Source organism: Chelonoidis abingdonii, chromosome 7 (assembly GCF_003597395.2).
Source record: "Chelonoidis abingdonii isolate Lonesome George chromosome 7, CheloAbing_2.0, whole genome shotgun sequence".
Classification (NCBI taxonomy): Eukaryota; Metazoa; Chordata; order Testudines; family Testudinidae; genus Chelonoidis; species Chelonoidis abingdonii.
In genome coordinates this window covers 81,584,906-81,608,237 of record NC_133775.1, presented here as the reverse complement: position 1 = coordinate 81,608,237, position 23,332 = coordinate 81,584,906, and the positions used below count along the sequence as shown (strand labels likewise).

The window sequence follows — 23,332 nt, the reverse complement described above, 5'->3', positions numbered from 1 at the left end:
GCTGGTACCCCATCTTTTGGACGCTAAGGTTCAGAGTGGGGAATTATACCATGACAGCTGTTCTCAAAGACCCTGATGCTCCTAACTATAATTTCCCTTTTACTGTTCTGCAGTATGCTGGGCACAAGTTAGTTGCTTCCTTCTACCCCAGAAGTGGCTGCCCTTCAGAGGTGCAGTATTTACAGAACTTCTGAAGTGCTTTGGGGTGAAAAAAACCAAAAATTCTTAGAAGTTGGCTCTACTCTGAAAAGTGATTATGTAAAATTATCAACATCTTACACAACAGACTGGCTTCTTGTGAATATTTAGACATAGATATGTTGACCAAGTGATTATGGCTTTTTACTTCTTCTTACACTGTGGTCTATTATTTCTTCTGCATCATCAAAATCCTAATACACGAAGTTCAACTTCCAGGATCAATCCAATTCATCCATGCAACTGAAGGCATAATTTGAAGACAGTGGGGTTGCACAATCGCCACTGAGGGCAGAATATGGCCTACAGAACCTTTATTATGAGGGAAAATGCATGATATGGAAAAAACCAAATGATTTTCAGATTCCAGGTTGAGTTTTCAGAACTGGCTACTAGAAATACATAACTTTTTACTTGTAAACTGAGCACATTTACAAGGAGCCACTGAGATGCAATGGAACAAGGAACTTAACAATGCCATTGTTAGAGTCACTTTTTAGAGCTGAACTGTATTGGCAGCCAACTCAAAATGGTTGGCTGCACTTTGTCCATTCTATGATTAATCATTTTTGTATTTGGATAACAAAATAAATACAGAGATGATATATCATGCTTTAAAAAGTCAGCTCTTGTGTAAACAGAGTAAATCTTTTCAAGAAAACTATGGCTTTTTGGCAGATGAACTTTGTGCACCTGCATAACAAGTGAATGACTTGATAGCCTGTAAGAGCTTCATTTATCCTTGACCAATGAGGCACTGACATTGCACAATTTATCAGCTTCAGGTTTTTTACGTAGAAAAGAGAACTTATTGTTTGTGGAGGTATAGGACTAATCGTCTTGGACAATGAAGCTCTCTTTATATACAGAATTGGACAGAGCAACACAAGACTATGTAAGTTTCCCCCTACTTCACTGTCAATGATCTGCTGTTCATCGGGGGCTAAATCTGAGTCAGAACGGGTAGCTCTGTCTCCATGACCCAGGCGGTTCTTGACTGCAGTCTCAGCAGAGGGACTACAAGATGCTAAATGACATTATTGGCTTTTGTAACACAGATGTACCTGACAGTATTGCGGCATTTATGAATCCCACCAAGCAGCTTTCACTGTGTGACCTTCGTCCTAGCCGATCGAGTCAGAGTTGAAGCTTCAATTTAGAGGAAGGGAAAGCTTTATGTTCTATTACCAATCCCCTGAGCTACCCAGTTTCATTTATTTATTTGTTTATTTATTTTGAAAGAAAACAAATTCACCATGATAAAAGGCATGAAAATGATTTAGAGTAAAAAAAGATGTTTAAGAAAAAAATGGTGACGAGAGAATGGATCTGAGAACTCCAGCTGAACCTAAGCCCTTCACCCACTCCATTGTGGCTAGCTATTACAGCAACAAAAATGAGAAGTGAAATCACCTGCTGTTTAGAGCCCCTTGCCCCGTCTATGCACAGCCGGAGGGGTGTGTGTGCGAGGATACAGTCTCAGCCTTAACTGTGAATTTCCTGCCTTTGGCTGGCTTATGTCACCACCTTACCATTATTTAAAGCGTAATTTCGCTTGTCTGTGACTACAGAAACTTGAGAGTTAAACCACTTGGCATTTTATAGGGAGGAAAGCTTTGGCTTAAGTTTCCTTTTACAAGAGTAAAGATTTGACAAGCTTGGCAGCTGAGTTCGTATATTAATATATTCCTCCAGGGAAAAAAAATCTATAGAAGATATAATTTCTTTCACAGGCCACACAACTAAAAACTCTAAGGGGGCCTCTCTTTAAAACATGTTTTTGACATTCACTTCCTCACAGAATACAACCTAAGAGGATATTTTCTCATTCTGATGCACACAAATGCATGCATGTAGCTCCAGTGGATGCCAACAGGAGTAGCACATCCCCGGGAGAGAGATTTCCCTCCAGACAATCATTGCTCAAAATGTTTCCTCATCTTCCTCCTCTATCTCTCCGCCACTCCCAAATCTATCACCACAGATCCTTTTAGATAATGCCTTATACTTCTATAGTACATCTCCTCTAGCAGAATGGGAGCCCAAGGGACTTGTAATGCGGTAGCCATCATTTAAGCACCTCCTCATGGCCAAAGGTTGCTCTGCAACAACCTGCCTCTGCTTTTCACATTTTCACTGGGCACCAAAGATCCACCGCATTTTCCTCTTGTACCAGGGGCTGATCTAAGTGCCTGCATTCCCCCAGCATGTAGGACACAGCAAGGCTTCTCCCCAGCTAAACAAGCACTCATGTCATGCCCAGTCTCCTTTAAATAAGTCTATTTGTCCAAATATAAGCCCATAACAGACAAAACACGGTTCCGCAACTCACCCTTTCTCCTACGGTATCATGGCCTCTCCTCCAAGGGTCTCTGGTAATCATGCTTGTTGCAGCTTCCGAGTCCCAGCCAGCTTCCCTTCTCAGCCAGCTCCCTTCTCACAGACAGATCTCATTTAGCCAGCTCTGCTCCCAGCCAGTTCTGTTCCACTTTGGGAACACTGGCCACAGGGCTACCTCACTGACCATCTAGCTACTTGTTCCAGGACCCACCACTGGAGTAAGCTCCCTCAGTGGTTCCTCTCCTCAGGCACAGCCAGTCCCAAACACTCTTCCTCTTCCTGCCCTCTAACAGGACTTTACAGCCCCAGGTTTAGCCTAGCACCCTTTAATTGGCTCAGTTGGACCCACCTGCTCTGACTTGGGGGCAGTGGGCCTGGTCTACTCACAGGGACTAGCTACTCAGTGACAGTGTTTTAGACTGAATATATAAAAGGGAATTGATGGAAAGCAGAGGTGTGTGGGGGACAGACGTGCCTTTTCATGGAGGATTTTGAGATTTCAAAATTTGACTTCATTCCAAACGGAGCAAAAACAGAAAACTTCAAAACTGTCCATGAAGAATTATTTTTAAAAAAATGGTTATGGGTCATTTGAAACATTATCTTTTGGAAAAACTAATGTTTCAATTTCGACTTAACATTTTTGCATTATAATAAATATATAATATGATAAAAAATAAAATTCAAGATGACATGTAATTTCACAATGAGAAATTGAGAAATTCCATTATGAAAATGTCTAAACAGGATGTTTGTACACCGTTGGGACCTTTTGTGCATTTTTTTTCTAAACAAAATTCTGGCAAAATTGACTCGATTTCACAACGCATTTCAATTTTGACAGAACTGCATGTTCCAGTGGAATACTGTTTCATCAAAATTTTCTCTGATCAGCTTTAAAAGAAAGCCTGACTCATGGAAAACGTATTTGGTGATGTACTGCACAGTATAATCTTCAATTGGCTGAGGGTGGCCTAGGCAACCTAAACAGCATTTTCCCATCTGTGACCCTTACAATTCTGTGTCTCACTTCAGCCATCATTGATACGCTGCATATGGGAAAAGACAAAGCTGTTATTCCTGCAACAGGAACACCACGGAAGCCTTTTGTCCTGTCTGCAACTGGAACTACAGTATGAGGAAGTTTTGAGTAAAAGATAGCATAAATGCTTTAGTAGCAATTTTTTCATGACCGTAGCAACTAATGTCCAAAAAGCATGCTAGCATCTTTAATGCAGATAAGTGGCCAGCGCCTCAGTGTTATGTTTGAGCTGAAAAACAACCCCTCTGTGCAGTGCAAAGTCCCTTAGACACACAGGACAATTGGAGAAACACTACCACAGAGACAAGAGTAACTTTTTCTACATCACCACCATCAGCACTTCATGCAACTTCCCGCGTTCCCCTTGGAAGTCTCCTGTCTGAGCAGGGTCTAGGCTGCACCCTATTCATGTGGGGAGATTGAAGCCCAAGATGTTAAGTTATAGAGGTTGTTCTCTTATGGGCACTAAGATAAACTGACACAGCCTCTCAGTTGTTCGATTGTTTCTTTAAAGCCTATTTGACTATGAGATTCTTCAGCATGAAAACATTTTGCATCTGGCTGTCAAGCAACAGATGCTCATTTTACAAATTAAAAAAGGGTGTGTGTGTGTGTGTGTGTGTGTTTGAAATGCCTCAAGGAAAATTAGTCTCTGGATAACACAAAGCAGATCAGGGGAATGCTCAAAACAGCTTTTAGAGAGAGTCCCATTACGAGAAAATAAGGAGGCCTGTTTTAGAGGAAACAATATGTCACCAATGAAACCAAATTAATTTCATGTCTGGCAAGAAGAATTATTTGTCATGTATGGCAGTTTCAGTAAAGAAGCCATTAGACTTCATTAGTGTAAAACAGACAAATGTAAGGTAAATTCGTCTCATCTTGCTTTAAATGCAATCTGCTCTCCACTACCTGAATCCGTCTTTATTTGCCTCAGTGAGATGGCAGGTCCCTCCATTCTGGCATGGATTCTGAATGCAGGCATTAATGGGCATATTGCAGTCTCGACCCTATTGGGAAAAGTTCAAGAGAAATTCAGTTAGTAACACACAGAGCAGCTGGACTAATCTATCTTGTGTATTGGGCTTTGTTTTCATTTTCTCATTTGCATTGACAGAAAGAATGTAGTCGTCAGAGCAGTCACATCACCTAGCATTCTCTACTGAATGGCAGACATTGCTTAAACCAGGCTTTTGGGAAGGCAAGGCTACAATGATGGCTAGTATTGGTGAGTGTATCGGGCTACTGTTTGGGTTTGAAGTCTCTGGCTAGTTATTTTTTCACCTGTTGGTTTGGAGAAAGCTGTTGGGTTTAACTTTATAGAATATACTTCATTCTTTAATATTAATTACACATTGAAATGAGCAAATAATTGCGATGAGAGGTACACCCAGAGCAGTGCAGAGTCAGTATGCACTCAGCAGCACTTACAAGGACTCAGTTAAGTGTTAAGGCAGCACACAGAACTCAATACTAAGGATGGCCAAAACTTGAAGGTAAAAGCTTATGTTTTCTGGGAGGAGGCCCAGCTGAAATTCCTCTACAAAATACAGTGACGTCGATTCAAAACAGCATCCTTACTAAGCAGCCTTGTGTTTTCAAGAGAACATCCACAAATATCTCCAAGTGCATCAACTACTATAATTCTGCCCCATCATTACTAGACGACTACCTGTGTTAAGCAACTGATTTTTGTTGGTCCTTTGAGTTGCTGTTAAAGCAGGTTCACCTGGACTTGTATCCTGCTGGTTAAAGCTGAATTTGCTATGGAGTTGACATCTACATCATAGTACTGGTTCTTTCCTTTGAGCTATTTCAGAACAGATTATAAATTTAGGAAAAGTCTCTGGTCTGCCAAAGTCTGCGCAATCACAGGAAACTGAAGAGATCTGCCCAGTGGTTTTAGGAGATGATCCCTTAGCAGTCTCTCTCTCTATTTGATTTGCATCACCAAGTAATCCATTGAGTCAATTCTGTCAATAAATAACCACACTCTAAGATAAGAAAAATATTTCAAATTAAACTAAAAAGGTTATTGAAGTAACATTTTTCATTTAAAATCACGGTTCACATCCTGTGTTACTATAATAATATTTTTGTGACTAATCTGTAATAGTCTGAAGCAGTCCCCTGAGTCAACAGGGGCAGAAGAAGTTGCTGCATGCAACATTGGAGAACCTAGCTTTCATTTTAAAATGTTCAGTGCCAGGTTTGATGATTTGCCTTCGGCTGGATTCACATTTGGTTAACTTCTTGCAGACCTGTCTGCACTCAGAACAAGATGTATATATATGATATGCTGTCCCCAAGGCCCTCTCTTAATTGTTACATCTTGCAGAGCTCCGTCAAAATATAGGCTCCAATCCTGCAACTGAGTCCCAGACGGGTGCAAGGGTCCACATCCATTGATCCAACTGCAGGATCAGGGCTGGAAAGGAAGCTTATCAGGGTTGTTTCAATGGCAGCTGAAGGGCCTATCATGTATAAATACTATGTAAATATCAACAATCCAAAACCCTCGCAGGCTTGCTACCCTGGGATTTATGCAGTCTCATCAGTTTCAACTAGTCAGGAATTTTAGAAAACAACCAGTAGTCATGAGGAGCTGTAGAGAAATTGTTGAATATGGTTGATAGCTGCTTTTCCCTCATGTTGCTCGTGATGTATATTCTATCTAGGTGCTTATATGCGCCCCACCCCAGTTACCATAAATCTGAGTCCCACAAATGTTAATGATCAACATAGTGTGAGATAGGGAAATATTCTCATTTTACGGAGAAACCAAGCCAGAGAGAGACTAAGCACCTTGACAAGGTCACACAGAAGTCTGTGGCAGAAATGGGAGTTGAAACCACAGTTCCTGAGTACAAATCCATTGGTTTAGCCACAAACACACCAACCCTAGCATTAGGCAGAGGGGAAGGCTTGTGTTTGTTGTGCTTGTTTGTTTTCTCTCCAGGCCAAAAGGAGAAAGAAAGAACATCCATCAGGATGCTCCGATTCTGAAGGTCAGGGAAGCAGAAGACCCAGGTCCAAAAAGCAGGAGCCAGACCTGATCAAATACCAGAATGACTGAGGATTAGCAGAGCCTACTCCCCAAATTAAGAAGAATGAGTGGGCATGGTGGGGCTTTGCTCAGGAACTGGCACAGGTGCCTTCTGCTTCACTGATACCCAAGCCTCTGCCAAACAGCTTGGCATTCTCCATTTGAATCATTCACTTTAAAAGGTCTTGGGGAAGACGGGAGGATGCTGAAAGAAAAGAGGAAAGCTCATGCAGCTTTTGTTTTGGCACCATGTGTTCCACAGCACTTACAGGATGCCAGCCACATCTAATACACTGCCACCCGCTGCAGTGTTGCCTCTGCCTTGTCTATCTGTATTGCAAACCCTACATGCGCGACATGTCATCCTAGTGAAGCTGGGATGATGCCATGCTTAATATTTCTCAAATGCTCAGCACAAATGCTTTTCCATATCCCTGGTAAATGGAGTATTTTGCAGATGATTCAGTACTGCAGATATCCTTTCAACTTCACACATATTCAGTGTTCTCTTGGCATCGAAGTCTGCAACCCTCTGTGAGCTAAGCATAGCAATACGGAAAACAAAAAGCCCAGCATTTATGTTTCCAAAAGTTCTACACACACTCTCGCAACAGCCTTTCAAACACCATGTGTGACAATATTCATATTACCTTTCATGCAACTATGCACATTTCCTTGGAAGTTACTGGTGACTATTACTAAAGATATATGTTAAAATGAAAGCACACCCTTCAAAAGCATTTTCTAACCGCTCCTATCTGCACATGAAATCCGGATGATTCAGAGCCCAGTTTTCACTTCTTCACTATATAAGCCTGTGTTATTAGGTTTTCAGGGCTTTGGTGGCCTCAGGCACCCTGGAAACTGAACAATGTTTTCTGCTGAATCAGACTTTTAATTATAACATTAATTTGCTGTGTGATACTTGGTAAAGCAGAACCTCTGCCTCAGTTTACCCATTTCCAAAAAGTGGGATAACACAACTTGCCTCTCTCTCTCTGATCTCATGAGTGTCAGCTGTCTGTTCAGCACTCTGAGTTCTTTAGATAGAAGGTGCTATAAGTGAAATATTTTATCGTACACAAAAATGTGGAAAACAAAGAGTAAACAGAGACTATTTAAAATATCAGTATTGAGTAAGCTACAGCCAATCAGGCCACTTCACTTCTGAATGAGAGAGACCACACAGGGGTCTAACGTGCTTTAACTTCACAGCTTGAGTTAATGCATCTTGACTTTCCTGAGTGTTCCTATACAGACGAGCCCTAAGACATGCTGAAAACATCTTTCAGATCAAGATTGCAAGTCTCTGGTCCCACTTTACAACAATACTAGCATATTTGTAAAGGATTAATTTCTTTAAATGTCAAGCACCGATCCTCAACTCAGTTCATTTACTCTTGAACTGAAGACAACTATTTGACCTATATACCCTGAAAATTAATTATGTCTGTTCTCAAAAAGGGAAAACATTGAACATTTGGTCCAAGACTAAGGGTGTGTGAATTAAGCTGGAACTGGAAAAGGAGATGCAAGCTTTGCTTCCAAAGATCTGGCCCGTAGACAAAAACAACATGATTGTCTCAGTGATTCATGTCGCTAGATTGGAGGGTCTCTTTTGACTGTAACTGTATTTTTAGGGATTTGTAACTCTACACTAAACATTTTGTTGTAGTCTGATGGTAAGGCAAAAGCATCAGCCTAGAGACATTTTCTGGTGAGTTGTGCAAAACAACACCTGCTCACCCCAAATAAATCTGCTTGGCCACTCCCATAGAAGAGGGATGGAACAACATGGATTTTGACATAAATTTCCTACAAATGGCAAGGCAGAGTGCATACAGGTCAGGACCACATTTGGATTTCACATGTACCCCTGTAAATCTGGAGTAAATCAACCGGCTCCAACTTTACTAGAGTTGCTCCAAATGAACATTCCTGTGAAAAAACAGAATCTGGCCCACAGAAAACGTAAGTTCTTCTTTTAGTCCCAACACTAATTTAAATAAATGGTACTGAACAGTGCTGTACATGCTGGCTATAGATCACAAGAATTATATCAGATCCCGGATTCAATTACTGGACCGTACTTATTACATTTTCCAGGATCAAACGCATCATAACAGCAAAAAGCCAAGAAGAATTGGTATAATCCAATGGAGAGTTGGGCAAATAGGGCAAAGAGAGGTTATGTGAATACATGTTGATGAAAAAACACATTTGCTTTGATAATATTTTGACCATTTAAGTTGGTTTGCTGTCATAATGTGGAAAGTGCATATTTGTTTGTGCAATGGTTTGTGACATACAAGTTCACCAAGCCATCTGACATTTTGGGTTTTTGTCCACCTATTTCTAAAAGAGTCAGCCAGTCACAGATAATCCTATTAGTTCATCATACCCCAGAAAGAGGGCTTCATCCTGGACTGCTGAAATCACTGGGTTTGGCCAATAACTTCAATGGGCGCAGCACCGAGCTCATAATGAAGAGACAAAGTTAAAGCAACTACTTCATGGACAACTCCTAGGCTGAAAAATGTTTGCATTAAGTGTCTGAACAATTAGAAATAACAGACAAAACCAGTCTGCTTTTGCACATAATCCATGCACACAAAAAAAGCCAAAACTTGTCAAATCACTGGCTGTAAATTATTTCTCTAGCTCTACCATAAATAATAATACCACCTAACACTTTGCATCAGTAGATGTCAAAGCACTTTACATTATCATTATCCCTATTTTACATATATCTGGAAACTAAGGCACAGAGAAACAATGTGATTTGTCCAAGGTCACCCTGCAGGTCAGTGGCAAAGCAGGGAACAGAACCCAGGACTCCACCCATTAGGCCACACTGACAGTCATAACCACTAGGTAGCCATATTTTTCAGGTGAATTAAAAATAAATTAGGCATCTGCTGATACAGAGGCTATTATTTCATAATATACTGGTAATAAATATTTAAGGAATCCATCTCATAGTACCTTGTGTCATTAACTGGGCAAATACTGCAATAATATTTCCATCAAGATTCACTCGGTATTTTAAATTAATGTGATTTGCCTGTGCCCTTAACCCCATTGAGTTAGCACCCGGCAAATTTCTCAATTAAGTTTTAATAGCACAAATATTCACAGAAAATGAATTTCAAGGTAATGTACACAGGAATTTGCAGAAAATGAATTCTAAATTTCCATGTGTGAGTATTCGCATCACAAGTGCTTGAGCACTAATTTAACCTGACCATTCACCACCAACATAAACAAATCAAATACTATCCACTCCAAAAAATCCTCATGTTTATGCCATGTAATTTTAAGAATTTACAAAAGTATCAAGTAGCTCTGGGAAGAAAAAAAAAAAGAGGAAACCAACCAGTTCACAGATATTCTCTGAGCAACAGACTAAATAGACTGGGTATATTATTCACTGAGAACTATTCGTTTCTAAGCAGTTTCCCCTTAAAGAAAGGAACATATCTGGCTCACAGATTAAAGGCACTGGAATCATTTTCCTACTCAGCTTTTTGGAGGTGGTTTGCACAGGGCTGCCCAGAGGATTCAGGGGGCCTGGGGTCCTCGGAGGCGGGGGGCCCCCCGCTTTGGCGGTATTTGTCGGTGGGAGGGTCCTTACGCTCTGGGACCCACTGCTGAAGTAACCTGAAGACGCGTGGCGGGGGGCCCCCACCGCCAAAGACCCGGCACTTCGGCGGTGGGTTCCAAGGTGGAAGGACCCCCTGCTGCCGAATTACCACCAAAGACCCGGAGCAGAAGAAGCTCCGGGGGTCCCGGGCCCCGCGAGAGTTTTCCGGGCCCCCTGGAGCGAGTGAAAGACTCCACTTCAGGGGCCCCAAAAAACTCTTGTGGGGACCCCTAGGGGGCCTGGGGCAGCCCTGGGTTTGCAAGAAGAAGAACCTTGCATCATATCCTAAAAGCAGCAAAATTTAGATATGGAGTTTTGATAGATCAACAGATGAACCACGAAATATTATAATTCTCTTATTTACCTCTTATAAGGCAACCCTTATTGCTGCAAAGGACCCAATTCTGCTCAGTTAAACTAGAGTAAGGATGGAACAATTGTATCAGCCTCATTGGAATGATTCTGTATTTTTACTCCTATAGCAGAAATCATAATTTGGTCTAAAGACTGTTACCCACTGAAAATGTGGGAAAACCAGAAGTTTTCATTGCAGGAGACTTGACATACCACTTATACGGGACTCCAGAAAAACTCAAAGATATGCTAGCTAGCCACTATCTACCAAAAATGAAGTTACAAAACCTGTTGCTGACTTGTTATGTTATTCTAGAATGATATATTATAATTATCCTTATAAAAGGATGAAAAACCCCTCCATCTCCCCATCAGTCTGTGCTGTGTAACATTAATCACTGCTGAGTCATGCTGAGTTTAAAGGTTATTGAAATGTTACCAGATACAATATTTTTCAGGGTACAGAAAGTGATAAGACAGAAGGCATAAAAAGATTATTCTGTGTAACTAGGAGAACCACTTTGTAATTAAGAGACATTTCCTGTAGCTGTAACATATGGTGACTCAATTCAATAAATGATCATATTGTTAAAAAACAACAGCAGATCTCAGACAACAGCAGTGACAGGGAGCCAAGAAGATTCTTATGCCCCCATGGAAAGAGACTAAAGAAACTCCGAGCATCTGGGTAGGCAGAAATCGGAACCACAAGGGGATGAGCAGCAGATTAAGCTGCTTTTCAGTAGCCGCTGTCTTTTTTGGCCTCTGAATTGGAAGTGCGGTAGGCTCCACACCGGTAGAGACACAGAGGCCCATAGGGCAGCCACCGAGCTTTTTTTCTTCCTGGCTGATGGGAACCTTGTACAGTGACTAACATGTGTTTGTACTGACAGCTGATACAAAAGTACTCTGGGAAAATGACTGCAGGAGAAAGAAAACGAGTTTCCAAGCAAATACACAGAAACTGTTAACTCTTCACCCTATATTATTCCTATTACTAGATTTTGTTGAGGCAGTGCATGGGCAGAACATATGTCACAGTTTTCATATATTTAGTGCAGACACTATGCCAAACCAAATTCAGTGAGAGAATTTTGAAGTAAGACCTAGCCATGTTCCTTGATCATTTTAAGTATCTTAACTCCTTAAATATAGCTAGATCTTTCTGAGAGGTCAATAAACCAAATCACTCAATTGCAAAAACACCATCTTGAAAACATGCTCCACTGATACTCCAAAATATCAGTGTAACATCCCACCACCATCACCACCACAACCAACCTCACAAATGCCAGTGCACTCAACTTACTGGTGTTCTGAATAAAACCCAATAAACCTGCTTTACTGAACAAGAAAAGACTAAATAAGTACTTTACTCCAAAAGAAACTTAAAGGGGCACTTTTCAGCAGCTAAACCAAAATGTAAACTACTTTTAAGCATTTATCTGTCCTGGGATGCTGTCTTAAGCTGAAATATCTATTGGGTTTAATAGTTTAGTTGTTCTGCTGCGGTGAAATTAAGAAAAGATGAAAATGTTTCCCCCTTCCAAAATGTATAGTGCATGACTCCATTCTTTAGCCATATCTAACTAATAGGGGGACTCCAAGTTTCTTAAGTATTCAGAACTGTACTGGTACCTGTGACATTACTGATGATTGTCCCAGTCGTGCAATCATTAATGGCACTCTGCAAAGGCATAGCAACCTGCCCACTTAGATCAGATTTCAGGGTCAGGATGTAAGCTGGCGAACATACAAGGAGATAACTAGAACAAGGCAAAGCGATGTTTGTTTTTGCTTTAGAAGAACCATCTCTGGTTTGATGTGGGAGAGCGGAGAGGAAATAATCCATGCACCAATGAGTGGAAAAGACACAACAGCCCTTTAGAGAAAGGCAAACTTCTATAAAGGATATTCAAAAAGAAAACACACACAGATTAATCAAGTATACAACAGCTTCCCTTTAATAACTACATGAGATAAACACAAGCTGTAAATACAAATTAAAAGAAGCAGGAAGAATTTTACACAGATGACTAAGAAAACATGAAGGGATGAAGTCAGCTATCCAACCAATGCACTTAATTATAAGTTTGGTAGAAAAAGACTATCATGAAGTTCTGTTTACAACTGTAACATTTCAAAGCCCTTCATTATAAAGGAAACCAACGTTTACATGCTGAGAATGTTAAGAAAAACCAAAACTTAATGAAGTGTGCTGTAAAACTGAAAACAAACCATTACAAAAACCCTATTATGCAAACTGCTACACAAATGAAATTGGGGGACAGCTACACAAAGGGAAATATGTGGATTGCTACATCATTGCTGGTGTAATGAACCTAAACCAGCTGCACATCTGTGTGAAGAAAGGATCTGGATCTCAACAGAATGATTACTGATATTGCAGAAGTGGAGAATGAAACTAGCTTTGAAATATTTGATTCCTTTGATGGGCTAGATATGAAAAAGAACACCCAAAACCACTGCCTATTTGCTGTACCATTCTCTCCCTCTCACTTTTTACCACAGAAACCTCTTAAGACAAAGGATTCCATATCAAATCGCATTGCCTTGGGAGGCAATATACACAGATTGCTGCATAAAGTTGAGGTCACTCAGATCTGTCTCCTTTTTGGAAGATCCAGATGATGCAGTTTCCTTGTTTATCCTGTACCTGGCCAGCATAAGATGGCTAAGGCTCAAACGGGATAAAATGCAGATGATGCTAGCTGGTAGGGTTAGGTAATCAGAAGAATTGTCAGCATGCATGTCTGATCCATCTGTTCGTGGCATATATACAAATTATTTGACAAAGCAGGTATTTTGGACAATATTAAGGTACTTTTTAATCTGACTGATCTTAGATAGCAAGCTAGAAGCAGAGACTCAGACAGATTTTGTTAATTTGTTTTTTGCAAATGGGCTGTGCCTATTCCTAGCCAATGTGCACCTTGCACAGTCATTCATGCCTTTGCCACTGTGACATTGGCAGACCAGGTACCAGCTCATGCCAAGGCCCATAGGCCTCACTGAACACTGACAAATGCATAGCTGGAAACCAGTCTGGCTCACCTGTGTGTTAGCCTTGTTAAAACAGATGTTAAGTTGATAAGAATGTGTTTAGACTTGATGAAATGCTTGTAGGATGCGGCATGTATTGATCTCACTTACAACCTCTGTAGTCCATGGGATAAACTTATATTGAGTGTTCGCATTGTAAATCTCTGTAACTGTGGAACACCAAACAGGAAAGAAGCATTAATTAGTGTAAAGTGCTGGTCCTGTGGGCAAGAAGCCTCATTGAAACCACATGAACCATGGTGAAACATCAAAGGACAAACACTTCGTTGACTGCCCCTCACCGCCACACCCACCCATGAAGAGGAGATGGGTACCACACTTGATTCATCAGTCTGAACTCTGGGGGAAAAGAATAAAAATGCCTGATGAGAAGAAACTGTATCACTATGTTGCTTGGAATTTGTCAAGGGCAATATTTGTAAGCATGAGCAAGGAATTCCCAAGTTGCTTAGTTTGGATTAGTCCTAAAGGACGTATAGAACTTGCATATCATAGCAACTACTATTACCTTTTGGAACCAAAGACTTATCTCATTTGTGTGTGCATGTTTACCTGCTTTAACCATAGAAATAACTCTCATTTCTTTTTCTTAGTTAATACATCTTCAGTTAGTACTACAGGATTGGCTAGAAGCGTTGTCTTTGGTTTGAGATCTGAAGTACATTTGACCTGGGGTAAGCGACTGGTCCTTTGGGACTGGGAGTAGCCTGAATATTATTGTTGATTTTTGGTGTAAGGGACCATCTATCACAAATGCGGGCTTGCCTGGGTGACAAGACAGATTGGAGTATCCGAGGGGATTGCCAGTGACTCCATGTTAAGGCTGTTATAGTGCTTTTAGGAGTTCACATTTGGTTGGTGAGGTCTAATTACAGAACACACCCAATTTGGGGTTTGGGCCCTCTTCCTTGACAGTCTGACCTGAGGTTGGCACTCACGTTTGTGAGCTACCTTAGACAGCTTGACAGCCACCTCTAGGTTACATGACTGCAAGTGATAATAAATTAACCACATTCCTTGGTAACCTGTTCCAGTGGTTGATTACCCTCACTGTAAAAAAGTTGTATTATATGATTGTTAATAATCCAATAATCTAATTTAGTTAATGTGAGAAAAAGTTTCATTCATTTCTAATTTTGGTCAAAGTTTCAGATTTGGTTTGATCTCACCTCGACCAGTTCATTTATCCATTTTTGGGTGACACAGCAACCTAACTTAAACCCTGTCCACTATTTTTCACACATGGTGAGAAATACTACTTGCTGAAAGCCACAGAAGGTGATTTCAGGAGAAGAGATCAGTTTAGGTTTTAGCCTCTGAAATCTTCACAGCATTGGTGAGTGTAGTAAAGATACAGAGAACTGTTACTGCCTACAAGGCTCTATACAGTAATCTTCTGCACCAGTTTGGCTTCACCTGGCATCTGATTAAACAATAATTGGACATGGCAGCAGCACTTTTTAGTGACTTTCTTGTCCTTATTAATAAATCCTATTTCTCAATTTATAGTAAGTTAGGCCAACTCTGCTCTCTTCAGCCTCATTTTATTTTAATCAAAAAGATTTATGACCCTCCAGGGTATACTACACCTTCCATTATCTTTGTAGCTAGTAATTAAGATTATGTCCATCAAAGTCAAAGTGCAAGGATTTGAGGTATTATTTAAAATATTCTGGCATTGGCGCCATCAGTATGAAATTTGATTCTCAGTGGATGCTTGTGGTTTACTTGTTCATAATATACATTATTGTGTATTTCTTCTTGCCTCATGGACCTCTGCTTATAGAAGCATGCTGTATTTCAATGCTTGTGTAAGCAGATGCTATAGATAAAGGACTTCCGGGCTTTCAATCAGCAGAAAGAAGAGGTGGAACAAGTCTACCACATGAAAAATCCACATCCTATACTAATGGACAGGAAGCAATCTCCATGAATCTGATGTTGGAACCTCTGGAATACTTCCAGAAACGTAACTACTTAAGACAAACCAAAATCCTAATTTCAATTGAAAAGAAATCTTTGAAGTACCCTAAAATATCCTATTATAGATCTTATATTATTCAGACTACAGGAAAGATGACAAAGGAGGGCTTAATTAGAATTTCAGAATGATAATGCAAACAAACTGCAAAAAACAGAGGAAAATTTTCTCTTGTCTCTTTCCATTAATGTACTGATCTTAGGTGTTACTTGTAAAAAGCAGGTATAAAAACTTTTCAGGCAAGAATTTGATTTTCAAGAAGACAATGTCCCTTTAAAGTGTGGCTTATTTCCTCCAAAAAAGTCTGTGACATCAGACCATGCCACAACATCATGAAAGACCAAGTGTAACGTGAGTGATGGCCACATGTAATGTTTGGGTACTTCCACATCCCATGGCTGATGTGAGATGGATGGACACAGTTAAGTCAGTTCAGTTAAATGATTTTAGAGAGACTCAGTAACAATCAAAAACAATTAAAAGGACAATCACGTTTTATTCTCCTTTTAAAACCAACAATCATAGTAAACATTTAATATTAGAGCATTTTGTTCTGTGGGGGACACATAATCCCTTGGCACCTAGCACGAGAGGAGCCAGCGTGGCACTTAACACTGGCTTATTCCAGGCACACAAATCAGGAACCAAAATACCAATGTTCAATTTTGTGGATTAAGCATTTAAACACGTGAATAACCTGATCCCCGCCTTGCCAAAGCACTTAAGTACAGGTTTACCTCAGAGACTCTCAGAGGTATAAGGAGGAACAGACTCCAGGGAAAACAGAGGAGGCAAGTCTTTCTGACCTCCGCATGGCTCAGTGACTGAGATCGTGAGACCAAGGGGGAAGAACTGATAGAATGCAAGAGGCTTTGATACAACTGTACCTATTGCGCATGGGCTTTGTCTACATGAGCTGACTGCCTGTTCTGAGGCAAGATATGGCATTGCATCCTTTCCGTTCTATAGGAGGTAATGCACTCTCACTTTCCAAGGAAAATTGTTTTCTCTGCTGCCTTAGATTGCTTAGAGCAATTTCACGCAAAGCCATCCCAAGGGAAGGGAAAACAAGGAATTAACCTCTGAGGAGAGGTAATGAGCTTAAATTCTGCTGAGGATCTCAGACAGAGAAAGACAAAGGCTAGAAGGTCATGTCTTAGATGGTGAAGTCAATGCCAGAGCTGCACAGGAAGGGTAAAAGAAAAGAGCCAGTTATGAGAGGCTTTAATAATGAGGAGGACTGTCTGGTATGACTGATGGCTTCAATTGGGTGGGTGGTCAGACTGAAGAAAGATTAATAGTTAAATACACACAGCCTGACTAAGCAGGACATAACAGTCTACAGATACCTGAAGGATGAAGACACCAAGGAGAAAGAGAAATTACTTAACATAATAAGAATGGGTATAACTAGGACGGAGAGGATGATATTAAGAAAAGGAAATTCAATTTGACATTAAAACAAGCTTCTAAGAGTGAGATTTATTAGAGTGTGGAATGGGAAAAGAAAGGGATGGGAGCTTCATTCTTTGGACACTTAAAACTAGACTGATGAGTAAATGTACAATGGTGAACAATCCTGCATTGGCAGGGGCCTGGAGGAGAAGTCTTCTTATACCAATTCTCATTTATATCACCAGCTGAGGTTCTGACTCTCTAATTTATTTAAAGTCACCTTTATTGTGGGGAAACATTTGTCCTGATCCCTTTCTCCTGATACAGCACTGAATAATCAGAGTCAATGCCTCAAGTCACTCAACATCTGCTTTCTCACTGCCCTAGAGCAAATGGAAACATTTCCTCAGGCTTGGCTTCATTGTTAACAGCCCTCATTAGGTCACAGCATAACACATTACTGTGCTTTTCACAGGGCTCCTGATGAGTATGTGCCTGCCTCATCACCCTCAGCCAGCAACTGTGGCCTGTAATCCTTGCTTAAACCTTTCATTTGTGTACTCTAGTGGGTGTAAATCCTCACTTTCTCTAAATCTACTGTAGCAGGGGAAAAGGATCCCTACACAAATCAGCTAACCAATGCATAGTTATGTCTTGGAAAGCATGAATAAAACCTCCAAGTATGAACAGGTGGGTGCTATGCTTTCCTCTTTCACAGTCTTCCTGTCTTGGGGGCATCAGATTAAATTATAAACCCTGCTGGTGCCAATGGTCTTTGCCTACAAAATCCACATGCATACAGGGGCTCGTATTTTAGAGGGCCACCCATTACTCTTCTCTTCTCTCTCAACCTCTCTAGCTCTCCACTTTATCTTGCAGAGAGCAGAGAGTACTCCTACATTCATGGATAATTATTCTAAATACTGTAGTTTCATCAGAAAAATGTCAAGGCTTCCAAGGATGGCATCACAGGATGGGAATCTAGTTCACTGAGACAGAATCTCCTAACAACAGCAATATTTCGCTGCACTGATTTTTTTCACACTAATCAAACTTGGCAAGGGACTAGCATTCCACTATCTTTCCCCCCATCCTGATGCTGTTAATGGAAAGAGGCCCAGATAGGATAACATGTAAAGACTGAGACGTTTGAACTCCTTCATATGTGGAAGAGTGCAGGCAAGATTTAAGAGTTCCTTCCAATTTCTCCTCTTTCTGGAATTCAGACTGAAGGATTTTTCTTGCATTGACTGATGTACGGGGGATTTATGCACATATGTTAATAGACCCAAAGAAATAAAAGAAAGGACTTGTTTTCCCAAATGGTATAGTCTAAGAAATTAGAACTGACATATAGTCTCGTACAGTTGACATGTATCATGAGCCAAATTCCGCTCTCAGTTACACCCATGGAAACCCCACTCAGAGCAGCATAACTGAGGTTACAGTTTGATGTTTTCCACAGACTGTTAAGCACAGATTGGGCCAAACTTTACTAAAGAGATGGGTCTTGCATTCTGACCTGAATATTGTCTGACTTGGGCATAGTGTCAGATCTTCTCTGTTAAAGCATTCCAAAACAAGTTCCTGATACAGAGAATGCTCCGTTGCAGTGCCCGAGAGACTTATCTAGCACTTTTCCAGTTGCACTGTCCTCATGAAGAATACCTGTGTTGGTTAATTGTAGATGCAAGTTATCCTTCAAGATAGTCGGGTATCAACACATTTAGGACTGTATAAATTAAAATATTGTCTTTGATCCCAATCTGGAAATGAATAGGGAGGAAGGAGAATTTGTGGAGCAACATTGTGATGAACTCACATTAGCCTCTGTAACTTAAGAGGTGTGCTGTACCAGTTGTACCTGCTAAGTAATGCTCACCTTAAATCTCAGGGAGATTTGCAATAGCCTAACACTGAATTGATGAAGTCATGGGTCAGCCAAACTCACTCCATTTTATCCAAACCACCAAAGCTCAAAGAGGTGATGAAGGGGGAAGGGCAGTTATTCCATTAAATATGTTCATTTGGCCTTATTCTCACACATTAAATACAGCACAACATTTGTTTTAAACTCTTCTCCTTTTATTCTGCTACTCCCTTAATTCGGGAAGGGGGAAGAGTGATTATTGTCTAATGGAAATGATGATCCTCCTTCGCTTGTTCCTGGCTAAGCTCACTATCAAGGGAAACTATTAAAAAGAACAAATAAAAGATCAACAAGTCATGCATGTCCAATGAGGTCATTATCAGAATGTAGAAGGCCAGAATATACTTATGTTCCTCGGGTCTCGCTAGCACACCTACTCTAGTAATGTATTACTTTTTCAATTCTCAATTTGATTATTCTATTTACCATAAGCAGCAAAGAATCCTGTGGCACCTTATAGACTACCAGATGTTTTGGAGCATGAGCTTTCGTGGGATGCATCTGACGAAGTGGGTATTCACCCACGAAAGCTCATGCTCCAAAACGTCTGGTAGTCTATAAGGTGCCACAGGATTCTTTGCTGCTTTTGCAGATCCAGACTAACACCGCTACCCCTCTGATACTCTATTTACCATATATACTTGATTATAAGCTGGTTCATTTATAAGCCAACCCCACCAAGATGGATAAATAAAAATGGAAATTTTTTATAATCCGTTCATAAGCTGACCCTATAATTCAGGAGTCAGTAAACTTTGGCTCCCGGGCCATCAGGATAAGCTGCTGGTGGGCCGAGATGGTTTGTTTACATCAAGCGTCCGCAGACACAGAGGTAAACCTAAGTAAACGAAGTGTCCTGGCGCACCAGCTGCTTACCCTGACGGGCTGGGACAGCAACTGGTGGGGAAATTTTTTTGCGGGGAGAAGCTGGGAGTCAGGGGAGTAACACCTGTGACCACCCCCCACATGACTCCACCCCTAGCCCGGGACCCCCCTACTTTCCCCATCCCATCCCTTTCCACCTTATCTGGGAAGGGCCAGGGGAGGATGTCTCTGACCTGGCTGGAGCTGCTCCGGCAGGCTGAGCGGCGCAGCTATAGCCTGTTCCAGCAGGCCAGACCAGGTGGCGCAGCCACAGCATGTTCCAGCAGGCTGGGCCGGGCGGCATGGCTGCAGTATGCTCCAGTGCCCGGGCGGCATAGCCACAACCTGTTCTGGGGGTGGGGCAGAGCGGCCCGGCTGCAGCCTGCCAGCCCCAGAGCTGCAGCTGCTTTGGAGGCTGGGGGAGAGCAGTGTAGCCAGAAGCGGAGAGACTCTGGCTACACCTCTTCCCTTCTGGCTCTGCTGGCTGTGCTGCCTCTCCTTGCTCCCTCTGTTGGGGGAAAGGGTTGTGTCCCACCTCTTCCTCTCTATACCCATTCATAAGCCGACCCCCATCTCTAGTGCTTCCCTTTTTTACTGAAAAAATTCAACTTATGAATGAGTATATATGGTAATTATAATTTATCCATGACCTGTGTGCTGTCTATCATAGTGATTATGTAAAAATGTACTCAATAGACTATGTGAATTAAAATCGTGCAATTATCTGCATACATAGGATTCCGTACAGTCCACAAAATTCGGTATTCAAAGATGGAGAAAAGCCAGAAAGAAAGACTTCTGAATCTATTTTATAGTGATCCATCCTCAGACTGACAAACATCCTACAAGGGAAGGCACAGATATTTTTTAAATGATGGTATCTATGATGGGGAAGCGAAAAAGCAATCAATATGCCGGCCGAAACCTTGAGAGCTAAGAGTTACCAGGTTAAGACACATGCACTGATTGTTGGAGCCTTAGGTGCATGGGACCCCAGTAATGAAAGAGTGCTGAGAGAATGCGGAATCGGTCAATGCTACGCTTGGCTGATGCACCAACTCATGGTGTAAGATGTCATCAGATGGTCAAAGGACATCTACATAGAACACATCACCGGACACCAGCAATACCAGGAGGAATGAGCTAGAGTGCTGATAAGAAGTGCAGTCAGCAAAGTAACTAAAATATTTTCCTCATGGATTGTATTTTGTAAAATGGACAACCAACCTAATTCTCAATTACTGAGGGACAATCTCCATTCATTGATATATTTTGCTTTCCACAACCAAATCTCTGTACAACTTTTCATGAGTGATGTGCCTGAGTGTTCGGATTCTAATATCTAAACTCTATTGTTAAATCTATTCTCCTAAATTTGGGTTATTGCTAATTATGTACTCTATGTATCATATGATTAAAAACAAACTTGGTATTTGTGGATAATCTAAGCACTATCCCTAGATATACAGGCACTCTTTTCTCAACCTATGTTTTATATAATTTTTTAACATTAACTTTAATAAAATGTTTAAAAGACTCATATTTCATTGTTTCAGTGGAAGTTGTATAAAGTGAACTTCAATTAAACAGCTGCATGTTAGCTGACAATGACATCCTGAAGTTATTCCTGGTAAATCCTGCTAGTCCCCATAGGTGGCACTCTTACACTATCCGCTGCTTAGACACCAAGGCTCTTCAAAGGCAAGAATCCTGAAGGCAAGATTTCCTACAAGGCTTATCTGTAACAAACACATTCAGTACCCAATATGGGGAGAGGGCAGCAGCAGAGATAACTATCAGCACTTACTTTCCCCCATTTTAAAGCCAGCATATTTCTACCCTCATTGAATTGAATTGTTTGTCCCACAAGCCTGCCAGCTCAGATTTAGAGCGAACAATTCATGAGCTACCTCACTTTTAAGTCCAGCCTAAGACATGCAGTGTTATAGACAAGAGACATTGCTAACAAAGATTTACATGTGCATTTCAGTGGGAAAAAAGACTTGAAAGGACACCAAAGGTAGCATTCATTGTGTAATTGTACCAAAGGCCAGCTTTAAATATGGTAATACAAAGAAGATTACAAGCCTATTGCTTCCACTGCCATGCTATCTATCGCAACTGGAAGAAATTCTTGATACTATAAGCTGATTGGTGATTGGTCACTTGAACCAAATTTTCTGCTGAGTGGCACTCTGTGATTTCGAATGGCCACCATGAATACTGAAACCTCAGATAATTTAACACCCCAGTTCAAGGAACCTAGAGACACCGTATACACTTCAGCTTAACTGAATGAGGTTATAAGGAAAATAAGGGTGGTTGGTGTTTTTTTCCTCCAGTGATATACTCCTCCACACAGGATTTTCTCCAAACATACATCAAACAAGGAAAAACAAATACTCTGAGGGAAGATTTAGGGTAATTTATCAAGATCTGGGAAATAGCTTCCAGATGGACAGAGCTGTTTGGTGCTGGCTGGTGAGAAGGAAGCAAGGTATTGTTATTGAATTAGCATGAATCTCTGGCGGAGAACAGCTTGGTAGAAATAGAGTGCTCTCTTCATATGGTTTACATTTGGATCTGTCAAATTTTACTTTTACTCAAAAACCCACGGTGAACATGCAGGGTTCTTTTTTACTCATAAAATTTTCCCAAGTTCTCCCTGTACTAGTTACAAGTCAGTATTTTTAAGCTGTCTGCTTTGCTTTAAATGCCACACCTAGCGATGTTCACTCTTTGCTATGCTTGGATGAGAGTTTGGTACTTTCAAGTTCAAAAGCGGTTCTGTATCGGGCCAAGTTCACACAGTGAATGTCACCTGAGAATGTGAGTCAGAGACGGAGAGAGAGAAGAAAAGCTAAACTTTCTATAAGATATTTAAGATAAGTCACCTCAAGAGCTTATCAAAATGGTTTTAAGTAAAGTTGATCCACTCTGAGGTCTAGTGTACACTAGAGAAGGTTTGCTGGTATAGCTCTATATAGATAAGACACAAAGAGTCCTGTGGCACCTTATAGACTAACAGATGTAGGACATGTGTCTGACGAAGTGGGTATTCATCCACGAAAGCTTATGCTCCAATACTTCTGTTAGTCTATAAGGTGCCACAGGACTCTTTGTCACTTTTTACAGCTCCAGACTAACATGGCTACCCTTCTGATACTCTACATGGATAGTTATACTAGCAAACCCTCCTAGTGTAGCTGCAGCTTTTACCACCAAAAAAACTCTGCATCTATACAAAGGCTTTTGCCAACATAAGACATGTAAAAAAACTCACCTTTCCAACCAACATTATATTACACTGCTCTACAGCCAAAATGCTTCTGAAATAAATGTAGTCAAACTTTACTAATTCTGGGTCACTGAGAACAAAAATGACGCTTAAAATTGTTGATTGGCTCTAGTCTAGCTGTTGGGCTCCAGACTACAGCAGTGGAATCTCCTGGCAG

At 40.9% G+C, this 23,332-nt stretch overlaps 1 protein-coding gene across 1 annotated transcript in view; it reads right to left on the bottom strand.

Annotated features, from left to right (window-relative positions):
* SLIT3 (slit guidance ligand 3) overlaps nucleotides 1-23,332 on the bottom strand; it is an 811,806-nt gene that overhangs the window by 89,625 nt on the left and 698,849 nt on the right. Inside the window, exon 27 of the mRNA XM_075068072.1 lies at nucleotides 4,493-4,590. Coding sequence (XP_074924173.1) covers nucleotides 4,493-4,590 — 98 coding nt within the window. The remainder of the gene's footprint in view (nucleotides 1-4,492; nucleotides 4,591-23,332) is intronic.